This window comes from Urtica dioica, chromosome 4 (genome assembly GCF_054948205.1).
Source record: "Urtica dioica subsp. dioica isolate 48M chromosome 4, U.dioica_male_clone48M_v1_H2, whole genome shotgun sequence".
In the NCBI taxonomy this organism is placed as follows: Eukaryota; Viridiplantae; Streptophyta; class Magnoliopsida; order Rosales; family Urticaceae; genus Urtica; species Urtica dioica.
Genome location: NC_142759.1, coordinates 11,261,200 through 11,288,292, shown reverse-complemented (window position 1 = coordinate 11,288,292; position 27,093 = coordinate 11,261,200). Strand labels below are relative to the sequence as shown.

General features: G+C 35.0%; 3 protein-coding genes across 3 annotated transcripts; 2 read left to right on the top strand and 1 right to left on the bottom strand.

Moving 5' to 3' along the window:
- The first annotated feature begins 11,284 nt into the window (after positions 1 to 11,284).
- LOC149400394 (ubiquitin-conjugating enzyme E2-17 kDa) lies at positions 11,285 to 13,027 on the top strand. Its single transcript, XM_089611391.1, has 4 exons — positions 11,285 to 11,513; positions 11,946 to 12,073; positions 12,431 to 12,535; positions 12,642 to 13,027. The coding sequence occupies exons 1-4, from the start codon at positions 11,444 to 11,446 to the stop codon at positions 12,783 to 12,785; spliced, it is 447 nt and encodes a 148-aa protein (XP_089467517.1). The 5' UTR covers positions 11,285 to 11,443; the 3' UTR covers positions 12,786 to 13,027.
- Positions 13,028 to 20,024: 6,997 nt separating this feature from the next.
- On the top strand, positions 20,025 to 21,693 carry LOC149400393 (ubiquitin-conjugating enzyme E2-17 kDa). Its single transcript, XM_089611407.1, has 4 exons — positions 20,025 to 20,218; positions 20,649 to 20,776; positions 21,117 to 21,221; positions 21,329 to 21,693. The coding sequence occupies exons 1-4, from the start codon at positions 20,149 to 20,151 to the stop codon at positions 21,470 to 21,472; spliced, it is 447 nt and encodes a 148-aa protein (XP_089467533.1). The 5' UTR covers positions 20,025 to 20,148; the 3' UTR covers positions 21,473 to 21,693.
- A 1,684-nt stretch (positions 21,694 to 23,377) lies between these two features.
- LOC149400392 (uncharacterized) lies at positions 23,378 to 24,262 on the bottom strand (the record flags this gene model as incomplete). Its single annotated transcript, XM_089610424.1, has 1 exon — positions 23,378 to 24,262. A coding segment is annotated over one exon (885 nt), but the record flags the coding sequence as incomplete, so codon positions are not given.
- Between the last annotated feature and the right edge of the window lie 2,831 nt (positions 24,263 to 27,093).

Here is a 27,093-nt window from a genome sequence, read left to right as displayed (position 1 = left end):
GGCTTGAAAATAACTGAAGTTTTGAAGACTAGCTAGTCTCATAGTTGAAACTTGAGACTTGAGACCGATCGAATACATTTATTTTGGAATGGGTATCTAGATCAATATTTCCCCTACATTTATTTATTTATTTATTTATTTTTTAAGTTTAACCGGTGAAGAACCAAATGATTGAAGAGGGATATAGTAGAGAACGAATTAGAGAGTGAAATATTCAAACATACATACATTAACTGTTAGACTTAATTTAACTTACATTTATCTAAGAACTCCTGTGCCTCTATAATATAAAATACCGCTCCAGCTAAACCAGGTTAAACACAAGCCATGTTAAGTTTTGAACACAAATGTACGAATTCAGGGATATAGTGAGAGCTGATTATCACATCTCAGCTATTTAATCTTGAGAAATTTAGAACATAATATATTGCACTTCTATCAACTTAGTAGCTACGAATATAGTGTCGTAGCATGAAGGACATGATTTGAAATAAGTGAATATGCTCTTACATGTGGTCACACCAAATGATTGTAAAAGTTCAAATATCCAACCATAGGACTTAGAGCCAAATAATTTCAAATGGCGCAGCAGAGAAAGCTCTATATTATTGCGTGGGGCTTCAAGTCACGAACTCTTGCTTCTTAGATGGCTAGCTAATCGAGCTCTTTCCAAGGACCACTATTCACAATTTGTTCTAAAAAGCAGTCACGTAATAATAAGTGAATAACGACATGAATAGATAATGAGTTATATGAGCCGAGAAGTCGACACTCTCCAACTAAAAGACGAATCGGGCTAAAGCTAACATGATACAATGATAGCTATTTTATGTGCAGAGCGGGGTGAGTAGAGCAAGCTCGTCTGTACGATCAACTCAAATTTATACCTTTCATTCGAGGATGGTCGGTGATCACATAGTAATATTGTGTGCCTGAAATAGGAATGACGGGTACGTGTAAGCTCAAATAGACTTTATATTATATATATCATGTTTGTAACATTTTGTTATTAATTTAGATGAAAAAATTACGGTTATGTAACTTATTCGCGTGAAAATTACAAAAATAACAGTTTTAAGATGCAACATTTTAAAATAACGGTTGTTTTAAATATTTTAGAAATAGTGTTTTTTTCAAACGATGAGTATTTGTTTTCTCTATAAATAAAATTGTAAAAAGTCAATAAAGTTAAATAAAAACCGAATAAATAAACAAAGTTATAAAAACAATTATGACAAAAATCAAGAAGAATAAGTGTTGTAAGTTCAGCTGCAGTATCAGACTCGTACGACATGTCAAGACATCATCTACTGCAGAAAGAAACGACTTCATGCTTCATGTGCTGGCTAAAGTCTTATGTTGACATGGCCGTTCACGTGGTCGAGATTAGAAGGCTGTGGACGGCTGAGATTGAAGCTTCGAGCATTTGTTACGCATGTGCTTAAGATGTACATGTATCTTCATTGTACTGTATAGCTTAAGGAAATTAGAGAGAGAAAAAAAATCAAATAGAAAAACAAAGAATAAGGCAATCTGAGTGTGATTATCAGGAAAATATATAGTCATTGTTCTTGAGAGTTTTTCGGTGAGGGTTTTGTGTAGGAGTGGCAATTTGGGGCCGTACTCGAGACACGGCACGGTTACGATACGGTGTAAACGGGTTTGGGTCGATCTTAAATGGATCTAGGTTCATCCGTGTCGAACACGATTAAATAACGGGTGAACACGACACGAACACGATAACCCGTTGGGACCCAATTAGACACGAATATTAAATGTGTTGTTAATTGGTAAACAAGATCAAGACCCATAATGATCCAATGGATTGTGTTTATACTTCTCTTTTGTATTAAAAATATTATGTTGGTGGCTTAATTGATTATATGGAGTATTTTTATAAATTACTTATTCTGACTAATTTGTTATTTAATTTGATTTAGAGAATTTCAATATTTTGAAATAAATATGCCTAAGGGCCTAAACCGATTCGCGTATTCAAATGGGTTTAGTGGTCTAAATGGGTTTAGTGGTCCAAATGGGTTCGTAAGTTACATAGTCCATTAAGACACGATTAATAAATGGGTCTTAGTGGGTTGGGTCTGGGTTTGGCAAAAATATAGTGGGTCGTGTTTGAGTTTTACTCCTAGACACGATTAATAAATGGGTCGTGTCTGAGTCTGTCAAAAAATACATAAAAACGAATAAGACACGGCACGAATTGAACATGACACGTAACCCGAATTGCCACCCCTAGTTTTGTGGAGTTGCTCTTGGAGAAGGGTTGTAATCGTCAGAATCATTGTATTGTTCTTGAAGATCAGTGCATATTGAACTATCTTGACTTGAAAGAGTTCGCGGGGACTGGGCTCGTTAACGCTGAATCTCGTCAACAAATTCGGTGTTCTTCTTTCCTTTATTTTTTTGCAATTATTTGTGGTTTGAGTTGTGCTTGTGTGTTGGTGTATTTCTAGCTAGATCAAATACTATGTTCGATCAATTTACAATGAGTGTTTGCAAATTAAAAAGCTATTTTCATAGTATAAAGTTTAAGCACACTATTATTGCAATACAGAAATTAACAGTACAATACACACAATTACCATTTTGTTGGCTATATATCTAATTTTATATGCCACATTTACCGAAGTGATAGATTAAAATATGAATACTCTAAAACTTGTCCAAATTAAGAAAAAAAATAATTACATTAAAAAGCTCTTATACAAAAAATACATATTTTGATGTCCATATTCAACGGATCAAAATTGTATACATTATATCACTAGTCAAACAAGGAAGGGTTTACGTTATAACGTACAGAGACAAAAAAAAATATTCCTACTATAATGCAATATCATATTTCTAGATTTAAATTTGTCGTCTAATATTATATAACTGAAAAGTGAAAATGATATTTTATTTAGGACACTGTGTGAAAGTTTTTTTTTTCCTTCTTTGGAGGTTCAAAACACAATAAAATATAAGTAGTCTTTTGAACGAGTGATTGTTGGTTTAATGGTATGTATTATTTCAAACAACTTTTACGTCCCATGTTTGATTTCTACTTAAAATGTTGAAATTATATTTTAGCCAACATTTAACTAATAATAATTGAAAATTAATCACCCATATTATTTACTATATGCTAAGGACCAATACTGGCATTTGCCCTTAGCGAGTTAGGCCCATGCCTAAAGCCCCAAAATTTTAAAAAATAATAAAGGCTAAAAATGGTCCCATTTCATAAAATCAAAGGTTCCTAATTTGATCGGACATGTAACTATTGACTTATTTCTTTATAAATGTAATTTTTTAACAAGCCTAATTCTTAAATTTTGCCTAAAGCCCTCAATTGTGTTGGGCCGAGTGTAAAGGAAAATCCGCTTTTTTTTTTTTTTTTTTTCAAATTTCCCGCCCACTCATGTAGTCAGTTTATAATGAGAAATAAAAACAAAATAAATCAATTACGCGCAATTCGATGGAGATTACAATCAAACATGCTTCTTCTATTCAACATTTCAGTATCCAACAATCACTTCTAGATATATTGAATAATACACAAAGACCATCAACAACAAGGTACAATTTAATGAGTTTATCATAAATAACTATTAATATAAGATCAGGGTTAATATGTTAATAGATTAATAAACATTAGTTTGTTAAAAAAAAAAAAAAAAAAAAAAAAAAAAAAAACCTAAATGCAATGGTATATTGATATAGAAATTAATGTTGATCGATTAATTTTTGCAGCACAAGTCCTCTGTAATGAGAACCAAGATAAGAGGGAAGAAGATCGATGACTAAAAACTCTCATATTCAAAACACTGACGCTTGAAAATCTTGACTACAAAAATAAGACATGTAGCCTAGTTGATAATCATAAATAACATATAATAAACAATAATTTAGCAAAATAGTCAAATCAAACCTTTAAAATTGCTAAATAGCTAAGGTTTTGTAAATACTAAGTAAATAGCCAGATATCATTTAAGACACTCCTAAATTTACCAAAACGCCCAGACTTTCCCGCCCATAACACACGGTATACTTAAAAAAAACAACAAAATAGGTAACGTGATTCCGGGAATCGAGGAAGTAATAACTGCATTTAATACCGTTCATCTCCCCTCCGATATTTACTCTGCCATTAAGAAAAAAAAAATCACTCCCAAAAATATGTTCATAAACAAGCTCCTCTCTCCAACGAACTGCAATTATTTTTGTGACAACCGATGAACAACAACTATTTTTCACACCAGCTCCTCTCTCCGGCTGTAACAGGTATGCATGTGTGATTTTTTTTCGATTGGAACTCTTATTTACTAATGTTCAACCTGGATTTACATATTAAAATTGGTATTGCTTATTCATCTCCCTATGTGTAATGAATCTGTGGATTATTGTTCATTAATCCTAAAATTTACACAAAACCCAATTCATCACAATGAAATTTGGAGGATCCGACTATTTTGATTTAAATACAAAATGCATGTGTCATTCAGTGATTTAAATGTTTATTGTAAATCTTTTTGAATGTTTAAATGTTGTTGGAACGGGTTTGATGTATAAATCTTGATGTGTTATATCTAGATCTTGATGCGTAGTGAAATGAAATCATGTTTCAGTGTGTTAGTGTATGGGTAATACCATTGTGAATGCGTTTGAAGATTTTGGGTGTTTGGATATTAGAAGGAAATAGGAGTCGACATATTCTGCAGTAAATCTGAGTAAATATCAGACACTCTAAGGTTTTTTGACCAAATCTTTATTTACACATATTTACTGCAGAATATGTCAATTTTCAAAGTTGCCGAAATACATTAGAAAGTTGTGACGAAGATATTTCCATGTATTTACTGCTAAATATGTCAAGTTATGAATTTGTTATATCTAATGAAATTAGAATATTAACGTGTATTTACTGCAAACAGGGTTAATATGACTCAACCACGACGGCGAGAACAAAAATAACCGCCGTAAGAAATAAGACGCTCACAATAACGCCGTCTACCGAAAACAGTTTGTAAATCATGTTGATTACATTATGTATTTACACCACCTGACAATGGATTATGGTTTTCCAGCCATTGACGTTCAAGAAGCTTAACTGCAACATAACAGTGATAGTAAATATACATAAATACAATATTAATTTTATGAAAACCTGTGCGAAAATAGCCTAAAATTTTAACAAAAAAAAGCATATAGACCTGATTCATTCATGCGCGTTGAAAAAAAAAATTAAATATTAAACAAGACAAGATAAATTAAGCAGTAAATATAAGAAAATAATATATAATAGGAAACAAATAAATTGCAACTGCCACGTCCAAATTAGTTCATACATAAAGAGAATCATTAATAGACTAAATCTTGTTCACACTTATATCAGGAAATAAATTTAAAAAAAATTCGGGAAGTTATATAATCCGAAATTTGAAATAAAATTCAAAATTCAAACGGAACAAGGGCAATTTTCGGATATGAAAAAACATATAATTGGGCCACGTCATCCGAGTGGCTATTTACTTAGTATTTACAAAACCTTGGCTATTTAGCAATTTTAAAGGTTTGAGTTGGCTATTTTGCTAAATTACCCTATAATAAATATGAAAAAGTAATTTTTCAAAAAAAAAAAAAAACTTGTTAAAGCCTAATCTAGAACTGATCAGGGAATGGGAGTACAACTTAAACACAAATACAAATACACATAAATATATAAATATAACAATTAATCCCAATTTGAATATCAGTGTCTATTTTTATTATTTCAATAATTAATATGATTACGGTTGATCCTGATAATTCAACTCCATATAGTCTCAAAACTCTTAATGAACATAATCGATTTATTTTTGTGTTATGTCCCTTAAATTACGTCGTAGATGATCCGACTCAAGAACAAATGGAATAACAAAATATTAATGAATATAAAGTATAATTTTTTGCGAATAATACGAAAATGATATATAGATATGAGAAATAGTGTGATTAAAATAATATCAATAGCATATATCTTAAAAATTGTTTACATCTTTCTTCTATGACAAGCTATTTATAATATAAAACATTAGAATTATGAGATCCTAAAGGAAGGGATGACGTGTTAGTAACCGTTGCATCGCGTTGTCCAACTCGCACCGCTGAGCTGAATAGCTGGAGTTGACCCTCACTAGAACAAATTGGTTATTTAGTTTCAGACAGTTTTTAGATGCGATTAGTCCCATCCGAAAGAGTCACCGAGCTTCACCAAAATTAGTTTGTTCTAGTGGGATATTTAAAGTCGCATCCAAAATTCGAAAAAATTATTGTCGCATCCAAAAGCTAGAATTTTAAATGGGATTAATTTCTCCATTTTATTTTCATTCATTTATTTACATGACAAAAGTTCCCCTTTTTTAGTTTGGCCGAGCATTGATGCGACTTTATCGCATCCAAAAAGTAGATCAAAACGATTTAAATCGCTTGTTCATTTTGCCCAAATCAACCGCCTCTCTCCTTCTCTCTCTCTATCTTTCTCTCTATCTATCCCTCTATCTCTTTCTCTCTCTCCACCATCTTCAAACCGCGCGATCACCACCACTAGACCGCGCATTGGCTTTGATGCCCACAAAAAAAGTAGTAGTTATTACTTATATGCATTTGATGAAATAAAGTCTCACAAAGACTCTTGTTTGTAACTGCTGAATAATTAATAAAGAGTTGAAACTTTCATGTTTGTTTGAAGCTTTATGATAAACCTTAGTATTTAGTCCTTAAACAAACCTAACAACAAATGAATAGTCAAATATAGATTTGCATGAACAAACTCTTCATGGTTTGCTTAAAACAGTAAATTCACAATCTAAGGATCAAAGGGCTATTGATCCCAGTATGATTATTATGAGAACCTATGATGTCTGGTTATGAGACATAGAGAGTTGGAGACTCTATAGTTCTTCCTAGGTATCTTCTGAAGATATTAAATTGACCAATGCACTTCTAGAGACAGTATAAGAACAAACCATTTAACATCTTCTGTCTCAAAGTCACTATGTATTAATTGCATCATGCTTACCTCAATCCTGAAATGAGACATGTCATTTCATAGCTTACATACTCTCATATGAGAAAGTCAGAGTTCTAGATTTACCGTGTGATATAGACAAGTGCTATTGATGAAGTACTAAGTTATGAAGATGTCATGAACAACTTTGTGAAGATCTCATAGATATGAAATTCATGTACAAGATTGTTGAAATGCAATGTATATCGCAACATGCTTTGTTCCTTGGAATGTGAATAAATGAACTGGCCAGTGTCCAAATTGAGTCATGACTCTTTAGGATGAATCAATGTGACTTGTTAGCTCCTCGTCAATACATTGTTTCTAACTTATTCACAAGTGACAAATGAGTTGAGGAAATAACAACTAGAAGAGTAAAATGATAATTTTATAAATCTCATCTAGTTGATGATATTCATGAAGGGTAAACATAGATAATATCCAATGGATACACTCATCACAATTAAGTAGAATTTTGAGTAGAAAATATATTCATTTGAACCGAAAGATTTTCAGTGTCAACTCTTTAGTGGAGTCAGTTGACATTAAGCTAGAACTTGGAAAAAAGTTTGTGAACTTTTGTGTCCAAGTACGCTAGCTCGAGTTTTGTTCATTTGGATCCATGAGGTTACTAACACAAGTCATTAGAGTAGGATTTGTTAAATTAGTAGCTAAGTCAAAACAAGTTCGAGTGTTGAACTAGACGAATTTTACGAAAATCGTCTAAATGATAATTTTGTCCATAAGGACATGAAATGGTATAAATGTCAAAATAAGATTTTGGACATTGTCATATGATGACAATGTGAATTAATCCACATGGCCAAGATAGGATTTAGGCCCTGAGGATTGAATTTTATTTTATGGAATTTTATGTGAAAATTCTACATGTGTCTTTCTTGTATTGTCTTGAACAAATAAAGAAACATCTAGAAGCTTGTTCTAGATGAAAAACTCGTGGACACCATCAAGAGAAAGAGGGAAATTATTTTGTGAATTGATGTATGAAGATACTTGTCAAAAAGGAAAAGAGGAAACAAATTTATGGCATATAACTATGAAGTCACATGGCCAACATAGAGAAAAAGGGAAACAAATTTCCAGCCTTTGTATTATTATGATATGAATGAGAAACAAATATTGTGCTCATGAATATGTGGTATTCAATCATAATAGAAAAGAGGAAATTGCCTCTTCAAGGCAATCCCTTCTCCTATAAATACCACACCACATTCACAATGTTGAAACAAGTTTTTGGTGAGACATTCTTTCTCTAAGTTGGTCGTCCACCTCTCTCTCTCTCTCTTCTTTTTGCTCTTTTGTTTTGGCACCTAGGTCGTCATTAGACCTAGCGTTTTGTATTAGCGCTTTGGCTCTAAGACTAGTTCTTGAGTCATTGTGTTTAATAGTGCTCACACAGTAAATCATTACTAAACTCGAAGACTCTAGTGGTAGAAATTATCATGGTTACTCGGATTTAAGAAGACACGAAGAAGACAAGCTAAGTGGGGAGACAGGCGATTCAACCAATCCAAAAGCTTCTCAACGCTCAAGCTTCAAGCAAGATTGGTAACGAGTGAAAACTCATTATAGTCTTATTTTATATTATTTGTTCATGCACTTTGTCTATGTAGTAAAATTGTTTTATATGTTTTAAAGAATTTTTTATATTTCGCCGCTTACTAGAAGCGATAAATTATTCTTAATCCTAGATCTATTCCAACACCGCGACCACCACTAACCACCGTTAACATTACCATCACACCACCGCCACCATGCGACCACCGCCAGGCAACCGCCATCAGACCCACAACCAGACCATTACCAACGCCAGATCGCGATCACCACCACAACGCGACCACTCTATCTCTATCTCTCTCTCTCTATCTCTACTCTTTTTCACTCTAAGGTACTCTTTCTCTCTGTATCTCTCTCGATCTTTCTATGCTTCTCTCTATCTCTCGATCTTTCTTTCGCTCACACACTCAGACATCGTTGATCGCATCGCCGTGTTTGTGGTTCTGTCCTGCAACCACCGGACCACTGAGTAACCGAGACACATAGACCATGCGAGACGCCGCGACCACCGAGCCCAACCTTCTCTCCCTTTCTCGCTCCCTCTTTCTCTCTCTGAGCTAAGATACTGAGACGCCGAGACCACCCAAGACCAACACTACCTCGCATTGGTAAGACGTTGCCTCTCAATCTCACTCTCGCAATTTTTCTTTAAGAAACTATCATCATCCCCACGGTGCTGCCCCCAGCCTCGTCGCATCCAAAGCCCTTATTTGTCCTAGTGCCTATCTCCTCTTGACCGAGATTTGCACAAGCTGATACTTCCTTCTCGCACAGCTTCTTTTCATCCGCGTTGGGATTGATTTCGCGGGCATATCTTGGTGGATTGATGCACATTGTTTTGGGCCTTCCGAATCAAAGGACGCAATTCTACTATACCAATTACCCCGATTAATAAGGGTATTTATGGTACAAAACTTTTTTTTGTCATAAGTTATCAAAATGACTAATTTTTAATTATAACCAAAGGCTAGTTAGAATACAATTTATAAATTTAGTTATTTATAGTTCTCTTTTTTAACTAGTTAGATATCTCATAACTGAGTACTATAACTCTATCCATACCTATGAACCTATGTAAATCATAACGGGTACTATCCATTTAGTTATTCTATAGATTAGAGAGAGAACCAAACCACTTATATCGAGCAAATTAAAAGGGTAAATTGTTATTCTAGTCTCAAATGACAAGTGAAGTGAGTCCTACAACATAGTCATACAAGTGCTTCTGTCAAACGAGACAGGTTATAAAGTCATCAAAACTGGTTTCGCAGAACTAAAGAAAATATTCAGTTAACCTAAGTTAATTATGAACAATTAATTTCGTTCAAAGGTTAATTGTTAACCAATATTATTTCAGCCCAATTAATCGAAATTAACCCAGATATAATTATGTTTGAATATCCAAATTTCGAAGATAATGTTAATAATATTTAATTATAGAGATTGTAATTTGGTAATACACTATTAAATGCATATTTGAAAATTTAAAGGAAAAATATAATTATTACGTTTGTATGAATTAAAAATTAAATGCATAAATATAGAAAATGTTGAATGAAAATATAAGGATTAATTACACTTTTGCTCCCTCAATTATGACACGATTAATATTTTGCCCCTGCTATTTTTTTTGTGCCGACTGTTTATCTCGAATTATCATTTTGTATCAGAAATAGTCATTCCATCAAGTCTTGCTCAATTTTGTTAGGATTTAAATCACGTGAGCACCACGTGTACATCAGTAAGAGGGCAATATAAACTTGGTGGTGGAGCCACTTATGGAGGCACGACCAGCAAAATAGGTGGCCGTAGAGAGTCTCGATTGGGTCTTGTGCCAGATCAAAGCAAATGTTGCACTCAAAATCTCCGACATCGTTTGAACCGCTATTGCCGTAGATTGACGTGGGCTTTGATGTGGCGGAAAGCTCGTCGATTCTCCGAACTCACTTGACATTTCTTGATTTTTTTGCCTCTACGATTGGGTAGAAATCAGGAGCCCTGAATCGCATAAAAAAAACAAAGGCCACATACTAGATACAAAGGGAAACAAAGTGATACGAAAAAATTTGATGCTTTTCAATCCATTTCGTGGAGTTTGTGAGTATTTTATACAAATTTTTATCCAATACTTTCTCATGCGATCGGAAAATTAAATGTGGTGATATGATTGAATTTTTCAATGTTCACGAATGTTCAGCGATGATGATTAACAAACATAATTTGAGCAATTAATTTGGGCAATTAATTTGGGGTATTTATATCCAATAAAAATTACATAATTTCCCACTAATTGATGTACTTGTGGTGCGTACCTGATACAAATCCTACGAGAATTGAGAAAAATTTGATGGAAAGACTATTTTTGATACGAAATGTTAATTTGAAATAAATAATCGACATAGAAAAAAAATAGCAGAGACAAGTCGTGTCATAGTTAAGGACGCAAAAATGTAATTAATCTAAAATATAAAAAATTTAACCAAAATTTCAATTAAAATTAACTCTCCGGTTCATTTCAATAAAACAAATATCAAAATACAATAATTTACCGAATCTATAGACTATACTTTTACGCAGAACCAGGTTCGCAGATTAACAAAAAAAAAAGAAAAAAAAAGAAAAAAAAAAGTGAAAGCGAGTTTCACACACACCACACATAATTCACACGCACGAATTTCTCTGGTACCCTTTTTTGTAGGCTTTGTCGAATTTTGTTGGGCTCTTTCACTTCTCTCGTCTCTCTCTCTTCTGCAAGGTCTCGGCGGTCTTCCTTTCTCGTTTCCCTTCAGATCCGTCGACGATCTTTCACGCTCATCCATGGCATCGAAGCGGATCTTGAAGGAGCTCAAGGATCTCCAAAAGGATCCTCCCACCTCTTGCAGTGCTGGTAAAAAAAAAACCTAACCCTTTTCCCCTTTTCTCTACTGTTCGTCGTATTTTTTCTGCCCCTCTACGCTTAACTTTTGTGAACCTAGCTTCGATCTGCGCGTTCCGTCGAGTTTTTAGCATCTAGATTTATATCTACTCTCGAAATTTTTTTCTGCAATAACGATGACAATATATGCAGAACTTATCTGTGTAATCGTGTTTTTTTTCCTTGCGACTGTTCAAAAGTCGAAAAAAATAAATTGAAATATTGCGTGACGTTTAACGATTTTTGTAGCTGGCGCTGGTTATTTGTTCAAATATATCTCAGATTTTGGGTGAGAAGTGTAATGTTTCAGTGTAGAGAAAGCTGGATTGTTATAGGGCTGTGCAAGTTCTTGATATGCCATTTTTATGCTGTGTGAGCAATGATGTACGGTGTGTTTGGTTACAGGGCCAGTGGCGGAGGACATGTTTCACTGGCAAGCGACGATAATGGGTCCACCGGATAGTCCTTACGCCGGAGGAGTCTTTCTAGTCACCATTCATTTCCCTCCCGACTATCCCTTCAAACCACCCAAGGTATCAATGCCAATAATCTATGTTTCGTGGTGTTGGGGATTGGATTGTTTTTCTGTGTCCCGTGGAATTTGCCCTCGATATAGATTGTGCTTTTTCCAATCGACAAACTTTTGTAAAGAGGAGATTTTTTTAAACCTTTTTCAATTCTTTGTATCCCTGGTGAAGGTTGCTTTCAAAACTAAAGTTCTATATTTCATAGTGCTTGTAAGTGGATCGTGGATCGTCCCTATTATTTGTTAATCGTGGAATTGTCCTATCACGAATACGTTATCTTTGATGATTGTGCGGCTGTAAAGACGAGAATTTTACTCTTCTTAACCTGATTTTAATTTTTTTTATTTTTTTTCCTCGATGAAGGTTGCTTTCAGAACGAAAGTTTTTCACCCGAATATCAACAGCAACGGAAGCATCTGCCTTGACATTTTGAAAGAACAGTGGAGCCCTGCGTTGACGATTTCCAAGGTCCTCATTTGCATTTTTTTTTGTTATTGCTCTCGTCCTATAATTGTAGTTTTTGATATCGACTATCATTGGCGTAAGCTTTAACTTTTGGGTGATCGGAATTCAGGTTCTTCTGTCGATCTGTTCGTTGCTGACAGATCCGAACCCGGATGATCCTCTGGTGCCGGAGATCGCCCACATGTACAAGACGGACCGGGCTAAGTACGAGACCACCGCTCGGAGCTGGACCCAGAAGTACGCCATGGGGTGATGTGAGAGGGCTTTTTAGGAAACGTTGACTTATATATTTCTTTCATGTGTTTTTGTATAAATTAAGTGTGTTCTCTCTCTCGCCCTCTCTCTCTCTCTCTGTACCGTTTCAATAGACTCGATTGAAGAATGGGTCTCTACAACTACAATGTTGCCCTCTTGAGATTAAGACCTTATTTTGTGTTCCCAAACTATGGACATCGATAGATGTTTGAAATATCAACTCCTCTCTTTCTCTCTGCATTCAGTTTTTTATGTCTTGGCAACTTGTCCTTTACTTAGGATGGATTGATTCACCGGAAGAAGTTCAATAACGTTTATGTTTGATTTAGTTTATAGCTAGTGCATGAACTTGCAAGAGTAGTTTTAAAACGCCTTATGTGTATATATATATAATTGCAGGATCTTGGTTGGTTAGAGTATTCAAAAATCAGATAAAAAAATCAGATCTACGAGATGCAAAAACGCGTCGCCACGCCAGAGCTCAAACTCCCGTGGGAGGCCGTCTCCGCCGCAGACGTGGCTCCGACGTTCCTCTCCGACGCTAACGGTATACAATGATCACATCATTCGTATATTGTATACAACATCACATAATCAGTATAATGTATATAATAACCAATATGTGATTGAATAAAATACATATGATATATATATATATATATATATATATATATATATATATATATATATATATATGCTACTGATAAGTGAGATTCATTCAAACTTATTATTATATTTTAGACCAGAATAGAAGCTTGTTCTTAGGTCTTTGATGTTATTTGTTAGTTTTTAGTGTATTTTCAGGTATAAGATAATGAGAGAAAGTTATGGTGCAAAAATGAGCAAAATCGGAGCTAAACGGAGTAAGTTATGGCCCTAGGAAGTCAATAGTCAAAGCTGTGAACCCAGAGTTCAGCACGTCGGGTCCAAGCAGAGAGAGGCGACGCGTCGAGTGCGCGACGCCAATTTACACAGGTTCAAACCAACGCGACGCGTGGACAGAGATGCGACGTGTGGAGGAGCCAGCGTGTCGCGTATGATCACGAAGATAGTTTTTTATAGAGCTCATTTTTTAGCTAATCTTGGGTCCATAATGCTCCGAAAATCCTCCATTAGGTACCATATACTCTTAATTATGTCTAAATCATTATTACACAATACTCCATAGTTTAGATCTAAGACCAATTTTTAGAGAAAAATCTTGAAGTTCTTGAGTTCTTGGAGAAGAGAAGAAGAATGAGGAGGAAGTTGACATCTCTATCCATCTTCATCATCAACACTCCATTAGTTTACTTCTTTTCTTTTTCTCGTTGCTTTATTTGCGTTAAAGCAAATAAATTTGACAAAAAATTACTTATCATAATAGTCAAAAAATTTAATCTTAGTGTTAACAAAAAGTTGACAGCGTAACTTTGGCTAGTTTGCTAAAAATTTGAAACTTTGGTTATTTTACAAAACAATTAGTTTCAAATAGTTATTTCTCATAATTTTTCCTTTTATTTATTGCTTTTGGATTTGATTTAGTTCTTGTTGAGTTGAATATTTGATTTGGATTTATTTTATTTTGGAATTGAATTTTGGATTTTGAATTAGTTTATGTTTATTTGAATATTATTGAAGTGGATATTGAGATTTGGTTCATGATCAATGCATTTTAGATGATTGTTGAGATTTGAATTCAATGTCTTCTCTATTTCTTGTTTGATTGTTTTTGCTTATTTCTATTATGCTTTGTTTCTTCAAAATCACGAGAAGCTAAATTTTTAGAGGGGGGCAATGTAATTAGTATGTTGAATTTGGTTGGTGATCTAGTTAGTATGTTGAATTTGGTTGGTTGATGACCTTAGATTAGAGTTGTGCTTCGGGGTGGGTTAAAGAGAGGAATTCAATGGGTTTTGGTTAGATTATAGTTGTGCTTCATAGGTTACTTTAGGGACTGAGAGGTAATAAACGAGCGAGTTATATCCGTCCCATCATTCATCTACCTAGATCTATAGAAAAACTAGAGAGTAAATGTAGTTGGTTGAAATCTCGGGCTAAATATGGTTGTTTATTTTAAGTTCATTAAATAACTAGATCTCTAAAGACTTGAGAGAGATTAGTGGATGTCCTTAGGGGGATTTAGACTAGATTTTCTCACTCTAACCCGATCTTAAACTTGTTTCCCTAACCAGCCGAATCAATGAGCTAACGAAGTCACGCCCATTGCTTTCTTTATAAGTTCTCAAATTGTTTGGGTCATTCTACTTATTTCTTGCATTTTAATTAGTTACACTTTTAAAATTATAAAAAACCTCAATATTTACATTTTCATAATTCAAAAAGAAAAAGCTAGTGCTATACATCAAAACATGATAAAAGTCCTCGTGGGATTAATATCCGTGCTCATGCACGTTACTACTTGACGACACGTACGCTTGTGTCGTGTGAATTTTTCTACGTTAAGAAAAATCTCCATCAACTACAAGTTAAGTTATATATCTATACTGTATGTTAATCGTATAATGTATACGTTAAGTTTATTGGACAACGACAATGAGCGCGACATAAGAAGCCATGGCCAGAGCAAATCCTAAAAGCAACTGAGAAATAAACAAAGTAAGGGTAAAAACAACAATTCACATTCTAAATATGATGTTTTCGTAATGTAGAACGTTCACCCATTGTTTTGGCAAAAAAAGATAAAAAAAAACACGCTACTAGATGTAATTTCCACAAAAAGTATAGCCTTCATAGAACATGATCTCTAGTAGATTTTTTTTAATGTAAATGCAACTGTTGTCAATGGTGCCCACAAGAAGAGTAATAGTGTCTATTTGTATACATTTGATGTAATATAGTCTCACGAAGACTCTTACTTGTAATTGCCAAATCATTAATAAAAAGTTGAAACGTTCATTCATTCTTCCTTGACTGTTTGAAGCTTTATGATAATCTATAGTCTTTAGTCCCTAAACAAACCTAACAACATATGAAGAGACAAATATAGATTTGCATGAACAAACTCTTCATGGTTTGCGTAAAACAATATATTCGCAATCTAAGGATCAAAGGACTATTGATCTCAGTACGATTGTTAGGAGAATCTATGCTGTTTGGTTATGAGACATTGAGAGTTAGAGACTCTATAGTTTTTCTAGGTATCTTCTGAAGGTACTGAATTGGCCAGTGCACTTCTAGAGACATAATAAGAACAAACAATTTAACGTATGAATTGCATCATGCTTACCTCAGTCCTGAAATGAGACATGTCATTTCTTAGCTTACGTATTCTCATTTGAGAAAGTCAGAGTTCGGATTCACTATGTGATTCTGAACATGACCTATTGGTGAAGTACTAAGTTATGAAAATGTCATGAGTAACTTTGTGAAGATCTCGTAGATATGGAATTCATGTACAAGATTGCTGAAATGCAATGTATATCACCTCATGTTTTGTTCCTTGGAATGTGAATAAATGAACTGACCAGTGTCCAAATTGAGTCATGACTCTTTTGGATGGATCAATGTGACTTTTAGCTCCTCGTCAATACATTGTTTCTAACTTATTCAGAAGCGACAAAGGAGTTGAGGAAATAACAGTTGGAAGGGTAAATGGTAATTTTGTGAATCCCGACTAGCTGATGATATTCATGAAGGGTAAACATAATTAATATTCAGTGGATCCACTCATCACAATTAAGTTGAATTCTTGAGTAGAAAATAAATTCATTTGAACCGAGAGATTCTCAGTGTCAACTCTTTAGTGGAGTCCGTTGATATTAAGCTAAACTTGGAAAAAGTTTGTGAACTTTTGAGTCCAAGTATGTTAGCTCAAGCTTTGTTCATTTGGATCCATGAGGTCATTGTCACAGATCATATCGAGTAGGAATAGTTAAACTAGAAGCTAAGTCAAAACAAGAACGAGACAAGTTTTACGAAAATTGTCTAAATAGTATTTTTGTCTTTTTGGACATAGGATGAAATGAATGTCAATAAATTTTTTGACATTGTCATATGATGACAAATAAACCACTCGGCCATGATAAGATTTTGGGCCTTTAAGATTAATTTCATTTAATAGAATTTTACTTGAAAATTCTTAATGGGTCTTTCTTATGTTGTCATGAACAAATGAAGAAACATCTAGAAGCTCCTTCTAGATGCATGTGGCCGTCCAACCCAAGGAGAAAAAGAGAGATTATTTTGTGCATTGATGTATCAAGATACTTTCCAAAAGAAAAAGAATAAACAAATTTCCTCCATGAGGAAAGTAGGGGATCGGCCAACTAGAGTCAAGGGAGAAGCAAAAACAAAAGAGGAAACAAATCCAAGTCTTCTAGAAGCCTCATGTTGGCCGTCTTACTTTGATAGAATAAGGGCAATATTTGCTCATGAATATGTGATACTCTATAGAAGAGGAAACTACCTTGTTGAAGGTAATCATTTTCCTATAAATAGGGCCCTCATTTTCATTGTTTATTCATTCCAAAGTTTTAGAGATTGAGATCTTCTCTATCTAGAACCTCTTGGCCGCCCCTCTCCCTCTCTCTCTAGTTCGTTTCGTTTTTGTTTTGGCACCTAGGTCCACATTTGACCCGGTGTTTTAGCTCTTCGACTCTTAGACTTGTTCTTGAGTCGTCGTGTTTAAAAGTGCCCACACAATAATTCCTTTTAATCTTGAGTGATTCATGTGATATAAACTTTCGTGGTTACTTGAGTTCCCGAAGAACGAAGAAAGACGAGCTGCGTGGGAAGACAAACATTTCAACCTTCTTAAGGCTTCTCAACGTTCAAGCTTCACAAAGGTTAGTAAACGAGTAATGCTCTTTAATAGTTTTTAAATATAAACATGTGCTTGCTCTTTGTCTAGGTTAGTAAAATCGTTTTACTTGTTTAAAAGAAATTTTTTATTTTCTGTCGCTTGCTCGAAGCGTTAAATCTTTTTTTAACCCTAGATCAATTCCAACATCAACTACATCTTATAAACCTACTGTCACATAAAACAACTAGGTATGATTAAGTTTCAATTTATCAGGCGCCTCATTATCATGGATAGATTGTCGTGATGAAATTGTAAAGGGAAGAAAAAAAAATAAGAGAGAGCTAGAAAGAGGCTAGGGTATTTGCGAAAATACCCTTGAATTTTACTCATGAATCAAAGGATCTTCTCTATTTCGGGTATAGAGCGAACCTCATATTGAAGAAAAAAAGGATCAACCGAATTCATCCACCAATAAAACAAAGAGAATCAAACTATGCCTTCTAATGGGAAATATGATTTGAAAAAAAATATTATACCATTAACTCTAGACTCTTGCAAGAACGGACTAACAAGTTCAGTTACTCAGCGAATCCTTATAATAAAAAAAATACCGCTGTTGTATAGGTTGATCTTTTGTGAAACAACCTATTACTATATAATTATGGGTAGAGCCAAAAGGTGTAAACTGTACAAGTTAACAATAAGATTGATTAAATGAAATGAGGGAGGAGGCTCCGGTGTATAGAGATGATCTCACCATTAAGAAGCAACCATAAAAACGAAGGAAATCACTATATCTAGTATCAATACAATTTCTTACTTCGAGGCGAAAATCCTAGTAATAAATCGTGGTCATGAAAGTTATACTAGCAAAAGACATCAAATTTTTTTATATACATCGAAAGAATCTGTCTTTAGGTGTAGTGGAAATTTTCCAGACCATTTTAGTACTGGACATTCTACTTCAATGAAAATACTACTTCATCAACCATTTCTCTCTTGTTTCATCCTAACTTAAATATACATGTGCAACATATTATCTAATTTTCCGAGTTCAAACCAGAATACAAAATTAAGATTGAACAAATTGTATAATTTTTCAAATGGGGTATGAGATCCGATATTCTAGGCATGAGAGTCCGTCTTGTTCTTCTCCTATACTTGTAGTTACGCTCCGAGTAGAGGAAGACGCAACAATTGATGATATCGAGTAGTGTGAGAAGGCTACATGAAAAAACAAAACGTGCGAAGAGATAAAGAGAGAGAGAAGGCGAAGGTAGATGATCTGTGGAGAAGCATTTAACTTAGCGGCATTCCAAATCCAAGAGGGATGGCGGCTGGGATTCGATGAAAGCCGTAATAGGAATTATAAGCGAGTTCTCAAAGTCTTTTCAAAGAAGAAATCAATAGAATGGGATGACTTTGGAGAAAATGCAAGCAAAGATTACATATGATTCGAGATGTTGGATTGCAAGCATTCTATGGTCTAGTTGCTTCTTTTTTGTGAAAAAACACAAAATTGATGTTCCCGACATGAATGGTGTTATTAAAGCTCAAGGGAGATCAAGACGTAAAGTTCAAGAAGCGACGAATCTGTATTACTTCCTTGTGAACTTGTTCTAATTAGTTATTGATAGGCAATCGTTTCACAAAGGCCAACATCAAGCTTCTTTTAAATGTAGCATTTTTGTGTCCCAATGATTCATTTTGTGGTTATGACAAACAAAAGTTGATTTGCTTGCCCAAATTTATCAAGAAGACTTTTCTCCTATTTAACTTTTGAAACTTGAAGATCAACTTGAAACATATATCTTTCATGTGCATTCCAACGAGGATTTTGATAGATTGCAAGGGCTTGGAGATCTTACGAAGAAGATTATTGAGACAAAAAAGGATTAGATATATCCTTTAGTCTTTTTTGCTTATTATGCTTGTATTAATTCTTTCAATTGCTACCGTATCGGTTGAAAGGATATTATCTAGCATGAATTTTGTGAAGAATCGCTTACGCAATAGAATGAGAGATCGATTCATGAATGACAACTTGATCGTGTATGTAAAGAAATTTTTGATAATATTGACAATAAAGTTATTATCCAACATTTGCAGGATATGAAAACTCGTCAGATGCAATCATCATATGTACATTATTATTACTTAATATTATTTTGTTTATCATCATATATTAGACTTTTTATTTGATGAAAAAAAATAAATATCTACTACTTTTGTGATCCTTCTTTGAATTTCTAATTCCATCGCTGCACACAAATACATCCAATTAGAGACTTGGAGATTAGATTATACAGTTCTTTACCACCACAGCCGTCAAACGAGACAAGTAATTAAGTCATCAAAAGTGACGGCTCAGATCGAAACTACTAGAACTAGGTTCACACGCACCGCTGATTAAAAAAAAAATTCGATAAAAAAAAAAGAAAGGAAAAGTGAAAACGACGCTTCACACACACCGCACATAATTCACACGCACGAATTTCTCTGGTCCCTTTTTGTAGGCTTTGTGAACTTTTGTAAGGCTCTTTTACTTCTCTCGTCTCTCTCCCTCTCTCTCGGTGTTCTTCCCTTCAGATCCGTCGACGATCTTTCACGCTCATCCATGGCATCGAAGCGGATCTTGAAGGAGCTCAAGGATCTCCAAAAGGATCCTCCCACCTCTTGCAGTGCTGGTAAAAAAAACCTAATCCTTTTCCCCTTTTCTCTACTGTTCGTCGTATTTTTTCTGCCCCTCTACGCTTAACTTTTGTGAATCTAGCTTCGATCTGCGCGTTCCGTCGAATTTTTAGCATCTAGATTTATATCTACTCTCGAAGAATTTTTCTGTAATAACGATGACAATATATGCAGAACTTATCTGTGTAATCGTGTTTTTTTTCCTTGCGACTGTTCAAAAGTCGAAAAAAATAAATTGAAATATTGCGTGACGTTTAACGATTTTTGTAGCTGGCGCTGGTTGTTTGTTCAAATATTTCTCAGGTTTTGGGTGAGAAGTGTAATGTTTCAGTGTAGAGAAAGCTGGATTGTTATAGGGCTGTGCAAATTCTTGATATGCCATTTTTATGCTGTGTGAGCAATGATGTACGGTGTGTTTGGTTACAGGGCCAGTGGCGGAGGACATGTTTCACTGGCAAGCGACGATAATGGGTCCACCGGATAGTCCTTACGCCGGAGGAGTCTTTCTAGTCACCATTCATTTCCCTCCCGACTATCCCTTCAAACCACCCAAGGTATCAATGCCAATAATCTACGTTTCGTGGTGTTTGGGAGTGGATTGTTTTTTGTTACCTGTGGAATTTGTCCTCGATGTAGATTGCGTTTTTGCCAATTGACAACCTTTTGTAAAGCGGAGATTTTTTTTTAACCTTTTTCAATTCTTTGTATCCCCGGTGAAGGTTGCTTTCTAAACAAAAGTTCTATGTTTCGTAGTGCTTGGAAGTGGATCGTGGATCGTCCCTATTATTTGTTAATCGTCGAATACGTTATCTTTGATGATTGTGCGGCTGTAAAGAAGATAATTTTACTCTTCTTAACCTGATTTTAATTAATTTATTTTTTTCCTCGATGAAGGTTGCTTTCAGAACGAAAGTTTTTCACCCGAACATCAACAGCAATGGAAGCATCTGCCTTGACATTTTGAAAGAGCAGTGGAGCCCTGCGTTGACGATTTCCAAGGTCCTTCGCATTTGCATTTTTTTGTTATTGCTCTCGTCCTAAAATTGCAGTTTTTGATATCGACTATCATCGGCGTTAGCTTTAACGTTTGGGTGATGGGAATTCAGGTTCTTCTGTCGATCTGTTCGTTGCTGACGGATCCGAACCCGGACGATCCTTTGGTGCCGGAGATCGCCCACATGTACAAGACGGACCGGGCTAAGTACGAGACCACCGCTCGAAGCTGGACCCAGAAGTACGCCATGGGGTGATGTGAGAGGGCTTTTTAGGAAACCTTGACATATTTCTTCTTGTCTTATGTATACATGAAGTGTGCTCTCTCTCTCTCTCTCTCTCTCTCTCTCTCTGCATTCTGCAATAGACTCGTCAATTGAAGAATAGGAGTCTCTACATCTACAATGTTGCCCTCTTGAAATTAAGACCATATTTTGTGTTCCCAAACTATGGACATCGATAGATGATGTTTGAAATATCAACTCGTCTCTCTCTCTCTCTCTCTCTCTCTCTCTCTCTCTCTCTCTGGTTACTGTTTCTTGTCTCAATCTTGGCAACTCTGAAGTCATTTACTTTACTCAGAGATGGATTGATTCACCTGAAGAAGTTCAATAACTTTTATGTTTGTTTTAGTTTTTAGCTAGTGCATTAACTTGCAAAAGTAGTTTTGAAACGCCTTTTAGTATATATTTATTGAATTGCCTATTTTGGTAGGGAGGCTGCAGGAGTGTGCGAAAATTTTAAACTGGAACGGATCAAAAGTTTTTCAAACTTCAAGTTCCGGTCTAAAACGATTTATCCTAAATTGATTGTGTTAAACTGGTCTTAAATGGTATGGTCCGATTTTAAAAATTAAAGCCGAGGCTTAGACCGTGGAGGATAGGGCTAGCTCTAAAATTTTATATTTTTCACTTTGGTTATTACTTTTAGTTGCTTAAAATTTCATATAATTAGTTTTGAGCGGTAAATATTAGCATGCTTATATCACGAACCGTGATAAATTTATTTTAGATATTTTATAGTTTGATTTGTGAAATATATATTTATTTTGGACAGCGATCTTTTGCTTTGATTTTTTTATCGTATTTGGCTCGACTTCAATTTATTTTAAAACGGTTTGAGATCATCAAGTTTGGTTTAAAGGCCGATTTAAGACCGAGCCCCACCGATGTGCAAAACCCCTGTGATTGGTTTTTATTGAAATTGCGGCCTTTTATGAATAAAGAGTGGGAGTTTTCCAAAACTATGAGTAAAAAAAATGCAAATGACTTTTTTGGACTTTTTTTTAAAAGGTCACAAATAGGACCTTTGACACTTTTCCATTTATGTAATTACCATTACATCCTTATTTATTTACTTTTTACAAATGTCAATATCTCATGGACCCCACTCTCACCTACCCATTCTCTCTCTCTCTCTCTCTCTCTCTCTCTCTCTCTCTCTCTATTCTTTGTCCTTCTATATTATATTATGAACAATCAAACCACAGCATCACAAAAGAGAGAAATTTTTTTCAAAAAAAAAAAGAAAAGAAAAAAACATTAGCAAATAATACACAGGCAACCGTCTACAAATTGAATGAATTCTCATATCTTAATGCAAATGTAAATCTTTCAAACTCAAACTACCTACAAGCTAAAATTAATAAAGTACACACATAAATAATTAATAAAATACACACATTTTTTTATTTTTATGAAATTAGTTTTCCATGAAAATAATAAAGTACATACAAATAATTGATAAAATAGACACATTTTTTTTTTTATGAAATTAGTGTTCCATGAAAATAATAAAGTACAAACATAAGTAATTAATAGACACTTTTTTATTTTTAAAAATTAGTTTGATTTAATTTCTATGAAAATAATAAAGTACAGACATAAATAATTGGTCAAATAGACAATTTTTTTTATATATATTTATGAAATTAGTTTGATTTAATTTCCATGAAAATAATAAGGGTAATATAGCTAAATAGCCTCCTATAAATATACAGTTTTGGATATGGCCAACATTTTGTTAATTTCGGGTAAATGGCCAGCCCAATTTATTTACACATACAAATATACCAAAATGTCCTCATAACCGATCCCGCCCAAAACAGCCTACAAACACAATTGTTGACTAAAAGCTATCTACGATACCATAACCAGACATAGTTAACTATCTCCCGGATCGAGCACCGGAAGTCGACAGTGGAGGCTGATCGACTTGTCAGTCTGGTGCGAGCCGGGAATAAAAAACTGGAAAATCACCGTCAACGAAATCCCTTCCGGCGAAATCCCATAGAAAGCACTGTTAGGTTTCGCCAAATGGTAGCACAAACTCTTCGCGAAGTGCTTCACGCTCACCTGGACCTTCTGCGCCGGAGCCTCCTCCTCCTCCGCTGTCGCCGGCGCCGGAGGACCTCCAACGACCGGAAGACTCCGAAACTCCGCGCCGAGAGTGACCGCCGCCGTGGAGATCTGCAGATGCAAATCGCCTCGCTTCGATATCGTGACGCTCAAAACATCTCCGACGCTCTTCATCCGATCGACGAAGCTCTGAAACTGGCTCAGATCCGGAACCTGGACGAGCGTGGGAGGGAGATCCTGAGCGGAATCGAGCGCGGATTGGAGCTTTCGGATCTGAGCCCTAGACATCGGCTTCGAGATCGGAACGTCCTGGATCACGGAGGATCTGTGGCCTTTGGTCTCGAACGTGAGGAACGGCGCCGGAACCGTGGAGCTCGTCGGAAGCTTCTTGACGAGCTTGATCTGGAGGCGGTTCCGGTCGGCGCAGACGCCGGAGGCGCTGCGGAGAGCGCGGTGGAGGAGAGAGACGTCGACGGCGAAGGCGATGCGGTCGTCGTTCTGGCTGGAAATTCGGTAGTCGTCGAAGATGGCTTCTCGCCGGAACTGAGCGACGGACTGGATTCCGTCGGCGTTGAGGAGGTTGTGGAGGAAGATGGCGTGGTCTCGGGTGAGGTAGAGATGGCAGATCTTTCCGATCTTGTCTAGGGCTTGGACGAACCTCTTCCAAAATGTCCAATTAACACATACAAATATTCAGTTTTTTTTTTAATTTTAAAAAAACTGCCGCATATAATGAGTAAGGGCAAATAAGTAACAAAAAAACAGTTAATATCCTGCCACGTAGGCGCAATGGCTATTTACAAAAAATTAACCAAATGTTGGCTAAAACGCAATTGTCACTGTTTATAAGGCTTATCTGGCCAATTAATTGAAATAATAAAGTACACACATAAATAATTAATAAAACAGACACATTTTTTTTATTTTTATGAAATTAGTTCGATTTAATTTCCATGAAAATAATAAAGTGCACAAATAAATAATTAATAAAACAGACACATTTTTATTTATTTATATGAAATAATAACACGAAACAATAAGATTTCGTGACTTTCATGTAACGAAACAAATGGATTCGTGACTTTTCTGTCACGAAAAATGGAGATTTCGTGACTTTTCTATCACGAAAAATTGGGATTTCGTGACTTTCCTCTCACAAAACATTGAGATTTCATGACGTAGATGTCACAAAAAAAACTATTCAAGTCACGAAACAGTACATTTTCGTGACATTTCAGTCACGAAATGAGATACTTTGATGGAATTTAATGAGAAATCTCTATTTTATTTCATTAAATACGTCTTAGGTGACCAATATTTGTTATAAATATAAAAATAAAAATTTGAAAAAATACATGGTAAGTCAAGCTTTACTTGCCTAGAAGATCTTGAAGAAAGAATATGTCTTGTATTGTGAAGTGTCGTTGACATACATTTATTTGTCTCATTTCATCATTTCAAATAAATGGGACAAAGTGTCAAGTAGTCTAAAACAAATGAACATAGGTGAATGAGATTTACTGTCATGTCGTTTTCCCTTCCAACTTCTACTTAATGTGGGGATTTATTGAGAATACATGTATTAGCATTGTTAGTCCTCCAAATCAACTCATTTAACAGTCTAGAAGCAAGTTTGTGATGACCAAACGAGATCAAAGGAGCAAAAGAGAGCATAATTCACGTAATTGACTGGGTATTCGTGACGTCTTTGTCACGAAAAAAAGGAAATTCGTGACTTCTATGTCACGAAAAATAGGGATTTCGTGACTTATTTGTCACGAAAAATAAGGATTTCGTGACTTATCTGTCACGAAACAAAGTTCTTTAAGTCACGAAACAGTACGTTTTCGTGACATACCAGTCACGAAATGGGATACTTTTATGGAATTCAATGACAAATCGCTCTTTTATTTTATTAAATACGTCTTAGGTGACAAATATTTTTTATAAATATAAAAATAAAAATAAAAAATTTGAAAAAATACATAGTTAGTCAAGCTCTACTTACCTAGAAGATATTGAGGAACTAATGTGTCTTGTATTGTGAAGTGTTGTTGACATACATTTATTTGTCCCATTTCATCATTTCAAATTAATGGGACAAAATGTCAAGTAGTCTAAAACAAATGAACATAGGTGAATGAGATTTAATGTCATGTCATCCGACATGTCGTTTTCCCATCTAACTTCTCGTTAATGTGGGAAATTTATTGATAACTCATGTATAAAGGTTGCTAGTCCTCCCAAATCTACTCATTTAACATTCTAGAAGCAAGTTTATGAGGACCAAACGAGATCAAAGGAGCGATAAAGAGCATGTTTTACGTAATTGGCTCGGACTTCGTGACTTATTTGTCACGAAATTCCGGAATTTGTGACGTCTTTGTGACGAAATTCCGGGAATTTGTGACATCATTGTCACAAAAAAATGGGAATTCGTGACTTCTATGTGAAGTGTTGTTGACATACATTCATTTGTCTCATTTCATCATCTCAAATTAATGGGACAAAGTGTCAAGTAGTCTAAAACAAATTAAAATAGGTAAATGAGATTTAATGTCATGCCGTTCGGCATGTCGTTTTCCCCTCTAACTTATCTTTAATGTGGGAATTTATTGGTAATTCATGTGTTAGCATTGTTAGTCCTCCAAATCAATTAATTTAACAATCTAGAAGCAACTTTATGAGGACCAAATGAGATCAAATGAGCGAAAGAGATCATGTTTTACATAATTGGCTCGGACTTCGTGACTTCTTTGTCACAAAATTCTGGGAATTCATGACGTCTTTGTCAAGAAAAAATGGGAATTCGTGACTTCTATGTCACAAAAGATTGGAATTTTGCGACTTCTATGGCACAAAAAATTGGGATTTCGTGACTTATTTGTCATGAAAAATGGGGATTTCATGACTTATTTGTCACAAAAAATGGGGATTTCGTGACTAGTCTGTCACAAAAAATGGGGATTTTGTGACTTATCTGTCACGAAACAAAAGTCTTTAAGTCACGAAACAGTACGTTTTCGTAACATACCAGTCCCAAAATGGGATACTTTGATGGAATTTAATGATAAATCTCTTGTTTATTTCATTAAATACGTCGTAGGGGACCAGTGGTTATTATAAATATAAAAAAATTGAAAATAATACATGGTAAGTCAAGCTCTACTTACCTAGAAGATCTTGAGGAACTAATGTGTCTTGTATTGTGACGTGTTGTTGACATACATTTATTTGTCCCATTTCATCATTTCAAATTAATGGGACAAAATGTCAAGTAGTCTAAAACAAATGAACATAGGTGAATGAGATTTAATGTCATGTCATCCGACATGTCGTTTTCCCATCTAACTTCTCCTTAATGTGGGAAATTTATTGATAACTCATGTATAAAGGTTGCTAGTCCTCCCAAATCTACTCATTTAACATTCTAGAAGCAAGTTTATGAGGACCAAACGAGATCAAAGGAGCGAAAGAGAGCATGTTTCACGTAATTGGCTCGGACTTCATGACTTCTTTGT

Coding starts and splice junctions, on each gene's coding strand:
- LOC149400394 (XM_089611391.1), top strand. CDS start 11,444: ATGGCATCGAAGCGGATCTTGAAGGAGCTCAAGGATCTCCAAAAGGAT. Junction 11,514..11,945: donor TCCCACCTCTTGCAGTGCTG/GTAAAAAAAAAA, acceptor GTTTGGTTACAG/GGCCAGTGGCGGAGGACATG. Junction 12,536..12,641: donor CTGCGTTGACGATTTCCAAG/GTCCTCATTTGC, acceptor ATCGGAATTCAG/GTTCTTCTGTCGATCTGTTC.
- LOC149400393 (XM_089611407.1), top strand. CDS start 20,149: ATGGCATCGAAGCGGATCTTGAAGGAGCTCAAGGATCTCCAAAAGGAT. Junction 20,777..21,116: donor ATCCCTTCAAACCACCCAAG/GTATCAATGCCA, acceptor TCCTCGATGAAG/GTTGCTTTCAGAACGAAAGT. Junction 21,222..21,328: donor CTGCGTTGACGATTTCCAAG/GTCCTTCGCATT, acceptor ATGGGAATTCAG/GTTCTTCTGTCGATCTGTTC.